General features: G+C 43.1%; 1 protein-coding gene and 1 long non-coding RNA gene across 9 annotated transcripts in view; one reads left to right on the forward strand and one right to left on the reverse strand.

Annotated features, from left to right (window-relative positions):
* Positions 1-11842, reverse strand: part of LOC105495162 (nuclear factor I A) — a 382111-nt gene extending 370269 nt beyond the window's left edge. For 2 of the 7 annotated variants that reach the window (XM_011764423.2, XM_071092284.1), the window contains exons 1-2: positions 6286-6681; positions 375-906 (exon numbers count right to left, since the gene is read on the reverse strand). In XM_011764423.2, coding sequence (XP_011762725.1) covers positions 375-906; positions 6286-6312 — 559 coding nt within the window. In that variant the 5' untranslated portion in view covers positions 6313-6681. Of the gene's footprint in view, positions 1-374; positions 907-1150; positions 1175-6285; positions 6683-7041; positions 7738-11447 lie in introns of those variants that run through there. The other 5 variants (XM_011764425.3, XM_011764422.2, XM_011764420.2 and 2 more) reach the window with 5 other exon arrangements.
* LOC139362027 (uncharacterized) overlaps positions 5399-16095 on the forward strand; it is a 151309-nt gene continuing 140612 nt past the window's right edge. The window contains exon 1 of one of the 2 annotated variants that reach the window (XR_011620266.1): positions 5399-5699. This is a non-coding gene — a long non-coding RNA (uncharacterized lncRNA). The remainder of the gene's footprint in view (positions 5700-16095) is intronic. The other variant, XR_011620268.1, reaches the window with a different exon arrangement.

The following is a 16095-nucleotide window of genomic DNA, read 5'->3' on the forward strand; positions in this document are numbered from 1 at the left end:
AATAAATGCTTTTAAACTAGATCATTTGCCAGTTAAAATATACGCTTTATTAAAAGGGTTTTCACGAGGCTTCACTCACCCCCTCATCAAAAAATGTGATTTAAACATATCACATATCTGATTACCAACGCCTCTGAAAACACTACTTACCAAAAGAGCTGAACTTAGTGAGAATTCGCTCAAAGCTATGCTTTCCCACCTGAATGAAGGTGGCACCTCAGACTTTGGTTTCTCAATCTTTGAAACCATACTGGCTTCATGTATGCATGTGGCCTGCAACTTGGGGAGCTCAGGAAGGATCGGACATAACGCGGAGGCCATCAGGAAAGAAACACACACAAGAAAGTGGAAGGAATTCTCACCATCGCACTTACCTGCTGCATGCACAAAGTATGCCAAATATAAATCGAGTTCCTTAACAGAAACCCCTATGTGATGGGGTTGGACACAGAGCCCTGGATTAGAGCATTGTGGGGACTTTACAAGGCGCTCGCCATCAGTACTTTCCAGCGGAATACCTTTAAACAAAATCACCATAACAAGGTCCAACCTCCAGACTTTATCTGCCTGGCGAAGGCAGTCAATTCTTCGCATCTTGCCTTTCTGGTCTGGGTTGGAAAGAACACAACATGGAGGTTTTTTCCCTGTAACTGTAAGAACAAAATCCTCTCGATATTCGGGTCGGATATCTTTCCGTAACTTTGCCAGAAGTCGAGATGCCCACTTCTGCTTGACCTCTGGTTTTTCACTTAGCAATTCATCCTTCACGGCTCTCTCTTCTTCTTTTGACATACGCTTTTCATGTTTTTTGAAGTATTTTCGTTTTCGGGCCTGCAGGTTGAACCATGTGTAGGCAAAGGCTCGGACGTGGGGCAGAAGTGCTTCGATGAAAGGATGAAATTCATCCTAGGAAAATGAACAAAAACAAAAATATAAGTAGAATGAAAACAAAAGAAAACAACTTTTCTTCAGCGGGTCATCTTAAGAAAGAAATTCCTCATTTCACTTGAAATTTGATTAGAGCATTCTGTTACCAAAATCATACATAGGATCCTATGGGAAGTCTGGGAAGGTGGGAGAGAAAACTATCAGTATCATTTCTTATGATCGGAAATTTAAAAAATTGCTAAAAATTAAAAAACTGTTTTACTATGTTCACGAGGGTACACCAGCTGCTACTGTCGGGCCTAGCTCCCCATCCTTTAGATAGTAAGTGAAGTTTATCTAAATGCTTATAACAATGTATAATCTTAACCCTATTTCAAGGAAGGCATATCTAATTTTGTCCCAGCCTTGACCTCACCACTTGTAGTACAGCCAGGGCCCGGCCGCCAGATTGGCAAATCCTAAACATTTAGATGCCAGTCAATGTTTATGGAAGTCTAGGAGCAAAAATCATCTCTACAATCAATGAAAACAAAGGCTTTCCCTCTAAAAATATTGCATGTAGATTCTGATATACTTCCTACTCATTTTGCTACTCTCTAAATTCCCCCTTTTAAATATTACAATCACATATATTTTATTTTAGTCAAAAACCAGGAAAAATTTGGCAAGTTCGTATACAAAAGAAGGGATGAATTTGACATTTATTAGGCTAAAATAAAAGATCTATGCCCAAGACATAATGGCTAATACTATGGGAATGAAACAAAAAGGGAGAAGAAAAAGAAAAAACAAAACAAAGAAAAGCGTACATGAATACATTTAATTTACTAATATGATTGTGAAATGCTTTCAGTAATAATCATGCCTAAAAAATAGATTATTTAATTTTTGCAAATACTATTTCAGGACTTTTCTCATAGGGAAACAGAACCTGGTATTTTCAATATTTACAAGATGCCAGGAAAACCCTCATAGATGCCTCTTAAAATTGAAAAAAAAATTGAGTTTCAAATATTTAAATGTTTCTTCCTGTTTTGCTTAAAATGTTTGATCCTTATACATGACATTTTCTTAGGAAATATAAATATATTTTTAAAAAAATTAAACAGTAACCTCCACAAAGCTTTCGGAGTACATCTAACTTTTGATTAACTAATCCACACTGTTACATAACTTCTCTCTGCCACATAACCCCCCTCTCCAAAACATAGATTACCTTCAAATAAATGAGGATTAGAAACCAAAGAGAGATTCGATGACTTTTTGCTAAACGGTGTAGGACAAATATTATAAAACACATTCTTTCTCAGTTTGTTATATCTAACTAAATATATACTTTAAAGGCACAAGTAGCAGTAATGTCCAGAATATTATTATTAACGCAATTACTAAATTTTTAAATGTTCAAATGTGAACTGATAAGGTGAAATTGGTAAAATATTTAATAATCGTGTTGTTTAAAAATTTAGCAAATTATAATCAATCATTTAAACACTCTATATGACTCAGTTTTTAAAAGTATATAGTAATATAATACATAATAAATCACTTCAATAACTGAATTTTTTCCCTCTCTGCACAAATTTCAGGCTCTATGTTTCAAGTTTAGCTTTCAAAACTGCTCTTTTTCAATAAAAGAATCCAAAAGAGAAGTAGTCAGCTTTCATAACACGCGTGCATTCTTTAAGTAGAGAGAGAATAGAAAAAAATACAGGAATGATTATTCTTTGCCATAAACCATTAACATTTTTTAAATTTCTGATGTTTGAGAATATTTCTTATTCTCACACTTTAGGTGAGAGGCATGGGGGGTAAGTCACAGTTTATCTGCAAAGGTATATGCCAAACCACAAAGCATCTAAACATGACTAAATTCTGAGCTCATCCTTGAAATGCTCTAAAATACATAAATTTTAGGTTTGAAACAGAACTTCACATTGACTGATTTTCTTATATATACAAGACATGCTAGGGACCAAGACTCCGTTGTATTATGCAAAAAACTCCTGGACTCTACCTTAAACTACAAAGTGAGCTTTCATCAAAAGGAGGATTTCATTTTAAAGTTTCATCCCCATTTTATAATGCAAAGGATAACTTAGCTCCAAACAATTCATAACTATGTCAAAACGCTATCTTATTTAAAAGTTTGATTAATGATAATAAGCATTTAAAATAAACACTTTAATATGGCATTTTAAGTGTTTGAAGATACTCCCAATATGCTTTTCAAAAAAAACTGCAAACTGCATGCATTTGTGTTCAACAAGATTCTGTTTACCTGCCAACCAAATGCCCATGTATCTCATCATAAAAATCCTTAAACAACTATGTCAACTAGTCATTAAGAATAACCTAAGTCCCTAATTTTGCATCAAAAGTATTTACAATGTATTACTCCCCAAAGGTTAAGAACCTGCCAGTGAAAGTCCACAATATTTTGTATAACTTTACTCATATGCACAATTAAAGTATTAATTTTTTCTAATGTATCTTTCTCAAGTCATAATTTAAAATATTCCAGAATATCAAAACTAAAGACTATCATTAGCTTGCAGGAAATGTCCAGGGACAGCATAAATGATTAGTTTAAAAAAAAAAATAGTAGTATGCTCCTATAATTCATGTTGCTGAACATATCGCTATAAGCTACGTACTATTTCATAACATTCAAGAGAAAAAAAAGAACATTTTACATATGTACTCAGTGAGAAAGTTATAGGCCACCAATAAAAACAAACCTGAAAACCCGTTTCAAAAGTGGTATTACTTTGAATCAGCATCTTAAACATTGATCTGTTTGAAAGTGAGCCAAGTTTAAGAACCACTGAATGCTGATATTTCTGGAAACTACTTTTTTTAAAGGTTCACCTACAGATTTCTGCTGGGTTATCATTATATGGACAGTACCTGATTTGGTTATTATATGCCCATATTTGATTAAAATAAGATGTCTAGGTTTTTCTTGGTAAAGTTTTTTTAAATTGCCTACAAGTTAAATGGAGTTTATTATTTCATTTAGAGTACTTTTATCACTGTGCTTACTGCATTTTTTTTAATGAGCAATAAACTACCGAAGTTTTTCTCCCTAAAACTGGCTCTAAAGCATTATAACTATTCCAGCAAGTTAAATTGTAAATAAATGTTTAAAAGAAGAACCCATAAAATATGAGTCCTCATTCGCTATTTATTGTACATTTTCTTTACAAACTGTTACACTAAATAAGCATTTCTCTTAGTGGTGTTTCCAGAAGGCGGCCTAGTGAATGCATCAACCAACGCTGCTAAATATGTAAGCCGAAAAAAAAAAAGAAAAAAGAAAAAAAAACTTTCTTAATGTGATAATAGCTCATGAACCAAGAGAAGCCAACTTTGTTAAATACCTGACTGTGCTCTGGGCCTGCATGGATATACAGGTGCCCTCATATATGCACCATTCCCAAATATAAATTTATCTTTTCAGAGCTCAATTGAGAAGACACTAATGTATCTGTTAGGGTCCTTTCCCTCTATTGCATCTCGCTGGTATTATCTACAAGTTCTGTGCGTTGCAAACTTCTGCCAGCTAGAACTTCAGCCTTCGAATCTCAGCATTTTCACTATAGTCCGTAATTCATTCAAATTATCTTACACTTTGCATCTTATCCATATGCAATTGTGAACCTTGCCAGAAGTGGTTGGAAAAGTTTCATTCCATACTTCCACAAGTTACTAAAATAGGCACTTTGGAAGTTTGTTAGTGAAGAAAAAAAAAAAAAAAAAAAAAAAAAAAAAAAAAAAACTTTTACAATAACTAAAAGTAACAGCTATCCATTATTAATGCAAGGCCTAAATCCCAAACAGACCATTTCAACATAAAAGATGCGTTTAAGAGTCTTCCGAGATCAAATACCCGGTATTATTACTGTTAGATATTGCAATAAGAAGGGATGTCATGTGGGAAATAAATCCAGAATCTAGAGAGCGAAAACTACTGATACTTTTTAGCCTTCCAGAAACTATTCCGGTTAAACCGTTATCTCCCACTAAATGAAGGCAAAAAGTGGTAGTTTTTTTTTAAGGGAGAGATGAATAAACATTTTATGTGAAGCATATAACTTCATGTAGGTGATTAATGTTCAGATCGCAATGTACCAAAGCAATATGAAAGCTCACGCTTAAAAAAAAAAAAAATAGCGCAAAACCACTTTGACTTCATGCCTTTTAGTCAAGGAAAACAAATAATATATTCAAAGGGGACCGGATTTGAAGTCTCGAAGCAGCAATATTTTGCCTGGGGGTGGGTAGACAAGGGAGGGATGGACAGGAGGGCACGGAAAGGAGAGGCGTTGGGGCGCGAGAGCCCCACGCTCTGAGTTGAGTCGGAGAGGAAAAGTTGCCCTAGTCCTGCGCGCGGAGTGGCCGGAGTCGCGCGGTGGCGGTGGTGGCGGTGGTGGCGGTGGTGGTGGTGGCGGCGGGGGGAGTCGCGTCCGGCCCGGGCCGCCGCTCGGGCTCACTGCTGGGAGCCCAACTCTGCCCGGCGCTACCCGGCCCGCGGCCCGCGGCCTCCGGCGCTCGGCGCCCTGTACAGCGTGGGCTTGTCTCTGCCCCGAAACTTTCACTCCGAGAGAGCGAGCGAACCACCCGCGCGCGGCGAGGACGCAGGCTCCACCCGGCCGGCGCGGGGGAACGCGCGTCCACGCAGCCCCGCTCCGCCGAGGGCTCGCCGCCGCCTGCCCGCGTCGGAGGGGCGCTGTCCGGGCCGGGGCCCGGACGGCAGCCCGCGTCCTTCCCGCGGCCGGACCCCGAAGGCTGACAAACAATAAACAAAAGTAAGAGTTTGGGGAGGCGGTGGGGGGCTGCGGCAGCGCGGGCTCCGGGGAGCGGGCCGTTGGGCGCAGGCACCCGAGGTCTCCCCGCACCCGAGGACTGCAGCCGGCCCGAGCGTGCGGGGTGTGCGGTGGGCTCCGTCGGCGGCCCCCTCCCGGGCGCCGCAGAACTACGGGATTCCTGCTCCCGGCAGCAGAAACGCTGAGCCAGATTTTAGCGTGTCATGGACTGCAACCCCGCCGAAACACGTGCGGGGTGTCCGAAAACACCGCCGTTCCGCAGTCCGTCGCCCCGATATTAATTAACGCATTAATAAGAGGGCGCCATTAGCCATGTGCCCACACAAATGGCCGTGCAAGAGGAATGCACCCGCATGGAAACAAAGTTACTTTCTTAAAGCGGGATTCCCCCCCCCCACCCGCGGGCACACGCGCGCACACACACAGAAACACGCGCAGACACAGGCATACACCGAGACGCACTCCCCGGGCCCGGCCGGCGGGACGGCCCCGGTACCCCCCAACCCAGCCCCAGCCCTGCCCCCGGCGCCCCGGCCCCCCAGCCCTCCGCATCCACGCCGCAGCTTACCTGGGTGAGACAGAGCGGAGAATACATAACTGCCGGGCGCTGGGGTATGCGTGTGCGTCTGGGTGTGCGGTTTGGAGGTGTGCGTGAGTGTGGGTGAGAGAGGAGAAAGAGGGAGAGAGGAAGAGAGAGAGAGAGAGAGAAGGGGGGAGAAAAAAAATCAAGCCTGCTTCTTGCGTTCACATTTCCAACTCGGCTCAACTGCAGCCAGCCAGCGCTATTGCCGCTCCATGAGCTGAACTTTAACCCCGCCTAGAGTTTCCCTACACTCCACTATACATGCCTACTGTACGCGGGCGTTAAAGGCATAGCGCACCCTTTCCCGCTCCCGCGCCGGCCCGGCCGGGTGCCCGCGAGCTGCCCGCGCGCCCGCCTCCGCCTTCGCTCTGCACCGCACCGCACAGCCGCCGCCCGCTCGCGCCGCCGCCGCGGGGGGGAGGGGGTGTGGGGGAGGGGGCGGCTGCGGCGCCGCGCGGCCAGCCGGGTCCCGAGCCTCCGCGGCCGCTCGCGCTCGCTGGCTGGCTCGCTCGCTCCCCGGCTCTCTCCGTGGCTCGCTCCTCGCTCGCTCGCTCGCTCTCCCGCTCGCTCCCCGGCCCCCCCGCCCCCCTCCCCCGATCAGCGCATTACTGGGTAACGCAGTGAGGAGCAGTTACAGTCTGTACTCCCGGGCAGCTATAGGCTGCCACAGGATGTGCTTAAGCAAACAAAACTACTTTTCCTCGTCCCCATCCCCCCACCCCGCCGCAGACCTCCGCGGACCTCGGTGGAGGACTTGGGCAACTTTGCCAGGTTGCCCCGCACCCCCCGGGCCACCGCGTGGGCACGTAGAGAACCGAGGAGGAGGCCGGGCGGCACATTTGCATGTATGCAAATTTCTTTGGAAAAATCAGACCTCCTAGGTAACTTTTTTTTCCCCCACTGAAATGCGGTAAGGCTCAAAGCATTGTAATCTCTCCAGCGAAGCTTTCTGTGGGAATAGATTCGTCGGCAGAGGTAATTATGCACACAATCCTGCAAACTTTGTGCAGCTTCGGTCCTGTGGCATTCAGAAGCGGGGGTGGTGAGGAATCAGTGCCCACAGAAGATTCACCGGATTTGGGGGGCGGGGGTCTAGAGAAAGGAAGGCGGAGATTAATGAGCATTCTCCCTCCCAGGACTGTGAAACTAGTGGGTTTGAACACAGACGCCATAGAAAAAGTTCTATCACGTTCAGAAACAACAGTGGTTTAGCTGTGACATCTTTTTCTTTTTAGGAGGAAAAAATCTGTGAAAGGGATGTCCCCTTAGGGAAGGGAGATATTCTAATCCACAGACGCGTGCCCAGAACTGGACATAGGCTGTCATTACCGTCCCAGTTTCTGGGACACCTCTGGAAGGGTGCCTTTTAAGAATCCCTTTTTTCCCTCCCCCAGGTGATAGTTCTTAAAATGGAAAAGAGCTTCCTGCAATTATTTTAGGTTTGCTAAAGTATTGTTTTGGCAGAAAAGGGGGGTGGTTTTTAGGGTTTGGCAAGTTGCCAGAAGCCTGCTTTTCCAGTTTTTTTTTTTTTTTTTTAACCTCATATTTTCTCTCTAGGCTCTCCTCTCTCGGAGGGGGGGGGGGGTATATCTGCCTCTTCTAAGCCCCCATCCCTTATTTTACTTCTCTTCCTCATGATGGTTTGCAAAATGCTGCATTTGACAACCCTTCTCAAAATTCCAAAAGGAAAGAGGTGGGTATCATGTTGAAAGACACTGGCACACAGGGGAATCTGCCCTTCGGTGGAGGTGACATAGCCACAGAGTCTCTAAAGAGAGGACATTCCTGTAGGAAAGTGAGGGTAAGTGATGTGTTAACAAGCAAGGGTGAGTGATGTGTTAAGGCCACTCACTCTCATTCAGACTTCTTTTTAAAGCAAGGAGCAGGAAATACTGTACTGGAGAAAGAGCAAAAGAGAACCTCTGAAATAATTCTGCATCTGTCTAAAGTTATTTTATGCTTGTACTTTAGTTACTTTATTGCCAAAATAAGTCCCGAATGCTCAAGAACCATTCTCTCCCCCACCCTCCCTCCTGAACATCCTTGGAAATCTCTCAAGATTCTTTACTAAGGAGTGATGAGAAATAATGATTTCAGCCTTTAATGAGAGAGTGCATTTTCCCAAACTTAACCCACTGCTTTTCCTTGGTTCCTCTCAGATTTCAGTAGGGGAGGAATGTCCTAAAAGCCAAGCTGTGTTACAGAGACAGCATCCCTGGCCACGAGAACCTTTGCTGGGATCTATAACTTCAATGCGCTCCAAGTTTCCTCGATAGAACTGAGGCACAGTGAGAAGTTATTGTTCGGAGTGTGTACTCGGGAAGCTCTCTTCCAGAGCAGATTAAAATCTTTCTTTTGGTGTATTAAAAGATAGACTTCACATCTGCCTCTTTTCAAAACGGCAAAGATTCTTACTTTTGAGTCTCAAGGAAAAAAAAAAGATTTTTTTTTTTAAAAAAGGACTGGCACATCGCCCTGTTTTTAAAAAAAAAATGGGGGAAGTAATTTAATGCTGATATTTCTACTTTAAAAACTTCTTTTGTGCAGCAGTGGATGTGCCCGCGATTTCCAGCTTTCTGCGGTTAGCAATATTATCTTAAGTAACTTTTGGCGCCCTTCGTAAGACTTTTGGATATGGGACGATTGTTTGCGCCCTCTAGGCAAGGGCTGGATCCAAGTTCAGCACCAAAGCCCTTCACATCCGCTCCTGCTTTCTCTCCTATCTCCGCCAGCTCCCGCTCTCTCCCCCGCGGAGGGAGGGGGGGAGGCGGGGGAAACACTACAAAGCACAGTTCCAACTACAGCCTTTGGAAACAAGACTGAGAAAAATACAGTAGAAGAGTTACAGTTACAGAAAGGCTTCTGGTAACTTTCTCTCCAACAGGCATAAATTTAAACACACGCACAAAGAAACAGATGTTTCTCAAAGGGCAGACTGGGGGTAAAAAACATTTCCAACCCTCTCCCCTCTTCCCAAGTTGCAAAAGTAAATCCTTGTCCAGAGTTCACAAAGATACTAAGGCACTTGAGAGAGAGCAGGGATGGAGGAGGGAAGAAAGAAAGGATAGTAGAGAGAGCAGTGGAGGAAACGCAGGTGAAGTATGGAAACTAGTTTACTACAATCATATAAATGACCCCATTGTTAGGAAGGATAAACCCCTTATTGGAAATAACCACTCCAATCATTTATTTTGCAAGTGGTAGGAGGCTGCCTTGAAATGGGATTGTCTCTGCGCAAAGGAGGCTCCTGTCATGCTCTCTGCTATCCATATTCTTCCTGGCACAGAGCCCAGCCTTGCATTTACTGTGTTTTATTTGCAGAAACGTTACCTTGCCAGCTTTAGTGAAATCCTCTTAGATATATAAATTACGTCAATAAGGTTTCACTTATATGTACATCTCAAATAGCTCTCATTTTGGAGGTTACTTAATAGGGAGATCTTATTAATATGATTTAGATTTTAATACCCAAAGCAGTGAAGATAGAACTGGGATTCATAAGTGACAACACCATAACTCTGTAGTTCTTACCAACACTAACTTTATTAACTGGCATTTTTCAACATTTTTTCTTCTCTGGTTTTTGACCTGCTGGTCACTTCTGTGCAGATTTTTCTTATGTGCATATAATCCTAAATTGAATCATGTTGCTGAAGTGAGTGTCCAAGTGAATTCTTACATCAAATTTCCAAGCCAGATTTGACTGGAAGGCCTAAAGCCTGGGGAAATAGCTCGATGGGAATTTAATCCAAAGAAGGGAAAGAGCCCATATTATTTTCCATTCACTTCCCAACAGAATTAGGTGTCTACACTGCTCAGAGAGGAGATGGAGATATTTTAGTCAGAGGCTGCCAGTTACTGTCTCCAAGACAAGCTACTGCAGTTGGTTTCCACTGGATTTGTATCAAGCACTTGTCCAAGAGGCCAGACTCCAACTAACAGCAAGTCAGCGATCTTCCATACTCACACCCTCCATGGGGGTTGTTGTAGTAACAAGAAGAAATGTGAACTTGGCCAGTCTTAATGTCCTATTTCCTACTGACCATATACTTAAAAAGCAGAATTCAAGAACAGCCAAGAAAAAACACTCCCCTCATTTCAAGTGTGTAAGACAGCTGCTAGTCCACATGTGAAACATTTTCTCCTTTAAAACTGTTGTTTAGAGTTCAAGAAGAGAGGTTTACTTATTAATTCCAAAGTACTTGAAATGGCAAAGCTTCTAAGATAATCAGAGTAAGAAGTTTTGTAATGCTGAATACGCAATATGTTAACTTCCCAAAGCTCACTACAGTCCCACAATTCAGGCAAGATTTAAGCTACACGTTTCTTAAAGTTGAACTTCACATTCCACAAGTTACCAACTTCCCTGAGTTTAAAAATAATAGCTAATGCAAAGTTAATATCTAATGCAAAGTTATTTCTCTAGCAGAATGTTTCTTTTTCCAAAAGACAAGGAAGAAGGCACACGATTCATGCAAACTCCCCCGATCAGTTTTTTTTTTTTTTTCTTAAACGCGAAAACTCTTTCCTATTGTACTTGCTAAATCCGGAAGCGCTTGTAGCTTTGACAGCTTGAACCACACCATCCCCTTCAGAGCTGCAGAGAACTTCAGATCTCCTCTGCCCCGCCCCCTCTGGCTATTGAGAACTATTGTACACCCAAGCTTTCTTACGATTGGATAAAGCTTTTGTCAATCTCCCATGTTGTCCCATTGATTAGAGGATCAAATCGTCAATTATTCTCCGGGTCCAGACATTTCTTTTCGGGTTAGGTTGACTGCTGAGGCCAGACGTCTTTTACAGAACAGAGCACGTACAGGATTTCCCCCCACCCCTTTCTGGAACCGAGCAAGCGCTAGGAGGAAAAAAAATCTGTCAAGCTCAGCAATTTTTTCAAATCCCGAAAAAAAAAAAAAAAAAGAAAAAGAAAACCCGGTCTCTGATGCACATAGCAAAAACACCATCAACAAAGCTACATCTTTAAAACAAAACCATCACAATAGACATTTACCCAGCAATCACTTAAGTGCATATGCGAGCTAGAGAAATTTTAGTCTTAGCCATTAAACAAAATCATTCTACCATTATTGTTTATAAAACGCATATCATATAAATGCAAAATAGAAAGTTTAAGATGTACCACGTACCATTGCAATGTAAAAAGAGTACGTGAGAAACTTTAAAATGCTCAGACGAATTGCTTCATTTGTTGTCCCCTTTTTTTTTGCATTAAAAAAAAAATATCTAAATAAACTTGGAACCGTTGAAAACCCGGAAGAGATTTTTTAAAAAGCTGTTGGCCAATTGCAGGCTTCTTGGAGAATTTTTTTTTTTTTTAACTCCAAATCAGAAGGCTTTTGCAATTGCAAGGCGCGCTCTCTCCCTCTCTCACTGTCTCTCTCTCGCTCGCTCGCTCTCTTTTGAAAGCGATCCAACCCGGGCTGGCTGGTTCTCAGATTCTCTCTGGTTTTGCCTTGCGTGCTTTGGATTGTACGAGACTTTGCAGAAGTTGCAATCGATTCGGCAGTCCCTCTCTCCTCTCCCTACCCCCTTGTTTATTTCCGCAATCGCTGCAATTTGCATAGTAACCACGCACGAGGCACCGGCGGCAGCCGGTGGAGGGGGCCGGGAGGGGGCAGGGAAAAGGCCTTGCCCCCTTCTCCCCTCCTCCAGTCTCCCTCCCCGCCAGTCGTCTCCTCCCCTACGGCGCGTGGCCAATAGGAGCCCCTACATTCGGCGCAAGCTCCGGTCTGGACACCGTTCTGAAGAAAAGCCCCTGTGTTACTAGGCCCGGCTCTTGGAATCGTGCTTTTGGCGCAGTACAAGTTCCCCTGCCTGCGGACCTCGCAGCCGGTACTGGGCAAACGTGAGGATAAAGTACCTTTGCCTGCGGTTGTGCGGGTTTTCACGTTTTAATCAAGTCTGCACACCTGCTTTCTCGGTTTCTTTTTCCAGGGCCTCTCGTGAGTTATTAGGCTAGTTCATGATGGTTAGTGAGAGATTTAACCTTTATTTGCACTGGTGTAGACCAAGAGCTAAAGATCCTCTTTGGTGCATTAAATCAAGAGAGTGCAAAATGTCACAGGGAACTTGCAGTGAAATAAAGCTTCTACCCTAGGTTAGGAAAGAAAAAGACAGTGGCTCTATTCTCTGCAGATGACTGAACATAAAATTGTTAGGTGGGCTCCCTCAAGAATAAAGCTGTTCTTTTAAGGCAGGAGATACGGTGAAATTCTAATTTAATTGCCGAGCATCTAATTTGTCAATATCCTTACAAAACCTAGGTTCCACAAAATTAAAGGAGACCCCTCCCCTTCCTACTCCCCTAAGAGAAGAGCTGAAGAGTTTTGACATTTAAAAGGGGGGTTTTAAAAGATAATTATTGGAACATTAAGTCTTTCATCTCACTGACTCACCTTATTTCATTAACCCAGACTCTTTAAGACCATGTAGTCTGGATATTTCAATGTCACCGTTTAGGTGTTTGTTTTAAACAACAAAATAGCCATTGGTGCAGAGCAAGGAAATACGACTCTGAAGGGAGGGACTATCTCTTTAAATGGAAAGCACACAACCAGGCTACTGCGCTTTTTGTTGTTGTGTTTAAAAATGTGATTGCTGGCTGGGTGCGGTGGCTCACACCTGTAATCCCAATATTTTGGGAGGCCGAGGTGGGCGGATCATGAGGTCAGGAGATCGAGACCATCCTGCTCAACATGGTGAAACCCTGTCTCTACCAAAAATACAAAAATTAGCTGGGTGTGGTGGCGCGTGCCTGTAATCCCAGCTACTCGGGAGGCTTAGGCACGAGAATAGCTTGAACCCAGCAGGCGGAGGTGGCAGTGAGCGAGATCAGGCCACTGCACTCCAGCCTGGCGACAGAGTGAGACTCCGTCTCAAAAAAATAAAAAGAAAAATAAAAAAAAAGAAAAGAGAATGTGTTTGCTTTGAGTCAGTTTAGGAGCATAGGACATTTTGCTGAATAACTTAGAGGAAATCGTGTGCTTACCTCACTTGATAAAAAGTATCCAGTAAGAAGTCAAGAGTAATAGGAAGCAACCTGGCAGTTGTCTGATTTTCTTAACTGTCCTTGGTGAAGGTACCTAATTAATTAATAACAGGACTTTGCATAGTTAAATTGGAGGTTAGAGAAACCTCATATTTTATATTGAATCACATTTTTTGCTTTGGTCTTGCACTCTACAACTAGTTGACTGATGCAGCCGTAGTGTGGCTGGCCTTGGCATTAGCTTTGCTGTTCTGGTCTGCCCCTCATAGATGCAGATACGCTCTTGGCTGTAGCAAGCCTGTGGCATTTAATCCTAGCTTCCTCCACTGAGCATCCATTTCCAGTTGGTGTACTACTTTCATCTAGAAATATACTTGATGGGATGTAGCGGCTTCAGTTTAAATAAAAAATAATACTTTGGGAGGCCGAGGCAGGCGGATCACCAGGTCAGGATATCAAGACCAGCCTGGCCAACATGGTGAAACCCCGTCTCTACTAAAAATACAATAATAACAATAATAATTTTTTTGTAAGTAACCAAAAAAAAAAAAGTTTTGGGCCTAGTTTAGCTGGTACTAGACTGTGTGACCTTGAGATGGTTACATAATACCTATAAAGCCAGACATCAACCTATTGTGAGACTATAAGGCTGTTTTGTCAAAAGGTAAGAACCTTTGAGATGCACAAGTGGTGTCAACCTGTATTGCATTGCTCTGTAGATGCTATGGTCTGAATAATCTCCGATGCTAAGCAGTCCAGGCCCTGTAAGTAGGTGGTAACAGTGAATTTTGTGTGCATTGTCTGTAGTGCATTAACTCAGTTTGATATGGTAGATTGGCACCATTTCCAGAGTGACCTTTTATATCTCCATCTAGTCAACAACAACATAGCATTGACAACAAAGTATTGGTTTTGGAGTCCAACCTAGGGGGTTTTTTTTGGTTTTTTTTTTTTTTTTGAGACAGAGTTTTTGATCTTGTTGCTCAGGCTGGAGTGCAGTGGTGCGATCTTGGCTCACTGCAACCTCTGCCTACTGGGTTCAAGTGATTCTCCTGCGTAGGCCTCCTGAGTAGTTGGGACTATAGGCACCAACCACCACGCCTGGCTAATTTTTGTATTTTTTAGTAGAGACTGGGTTGCACCATGTTGGGCAGGATGGTCTCGATCCCGTGACCTCGTGATCTGCCCACCTTGGCCTCCCAAAGTTCTGGGATTATAGGCATGAGCCACCACGCCCGGCCTCAACTTAGGTTTTAATGTTGTTTCTACCATGTGTATTCTTTTTTTTTTTTTTTTTTTTCAGGCGAAACCTCTGCAAGCTTTAGATTTCTGATGTGGAAAATGGGAGATAGATAACATATGTAAATTAACTACTACATTATGTGTGCTCAATATAGGCACATTGAAGGTGCTAAGAGCTAGGGATACAGCAAAAAATGAGACATTATCCCTGCCTCTAACAAGCTTTCAATGCAATGGGGGAGATAAGACATAAAGCTAGCTAATAGTGTAATGTGATAAGTGCTATGTCCAACACTACATATATATATATATATATATATATATATATATATGTATATATAAAACAAGCAGTGGTGATAGAATGATTCATTTTATCTGGGTCATTAAGGCAGAGACAGTCATTAAGGTCTAAAAAAGAGACATTTGTGTTGGGACAGAAATATGCATTAGTCAGGTAGACAGGTAAGGGGCTGGGCATTCCTCTCCAGGAAAACACAATTATGTCAGTGTATGCAACAGGCCAAAGAATGGGGATGTATTTGATTGTGGCTAGTTGTCCAGTTAGGATTAGCTTTTATAGTCATGTGTCACTTCATTACAGGGATACATTCTGAGAAATACGTTGTTAGGCAATTTAGTTGTGAGAACATCGTAGAGTATACTTGCAGAAACCTAGATGGTATAACCTTGTACACACCTAGGCTATGTGGTATAGCTCTGGGCTACAGCTCTGTACAGCAGGTTACTCTACTGAATATTATAGGCAACTGTAACACAATGGTACCATTCCTGTATCTAAACATAGAAAAGGTACAATAAAAATACAGTATTGTATAATCTTATAGGACCACCATTGTATCTGCCGTCTCTCATTGACTGAAATGTCCTTAGGCGGCACTGGACTGTATTACTGTAACTAGAGATGACCTTAGAAAGGCAGGCAGAGCCAAGGTGGTGGAGAGCACTGTGAGCCCTTTGAACCTTCACTGGAGAGGCTGTATTTAACCAAGAGATATACAAAATAAGATTTACAAATTAGAAATATCATTCTAGTAGTGGAGGCAAAGAGAGTGGTTAGAAAGAAATGAGAGAGCCGGGCACGGTGGCTCAAGCCTGTAATCGCAGCACTTTGGGAGGCTGAGACGGGCGGATCACAAGGTCAGGAGATCGAGACCATCCTGGCTAACACGGTGAAACCCCGTCTCTACTAAAAAATACAAAAAACTAGCCGGGCGAGGTGGCGGGCACCTGTGGTCCCAGCTACTCCGGAGGCTGAGGCAGGAGAATGGCGTAAACCCGGGAGGCGGAGCTTGCAGTGAGCTGAGATCCGGCCACTGCACTCCAGCCTGGGCGACAGAGCCAGACTCAGTCTCAAAAAAAAAAAAAAAAAGAAAAGAAATGAGAGAAGATGCAGTCCTGAGCTATGGCACCACTGGAATGAATGAAAAAAAAAGAGAGAAAGGGAAGGAGGAGTAGAGGGTGAAAGAGAGGTAAGGAAACCAGGAAGACCCTCCATTGATACTAGTTTTCAGGGACTGTTATCA

The sequence above is a fragment of the Macaca nemestrina genome, chromosome 1 (genome assembly GCF_043159975.1).
Source record: "Macaca nemestrina isolate mMacNem1 chromosome 1, mMacNem.hap1, whole genome shotgun sequence".
Lineage (NCBI taxonomy): Eukaryota > Metazoa > Chordata > Mammalia > Primates > Cercopithecidae > Macaca > Macaca nemestrina.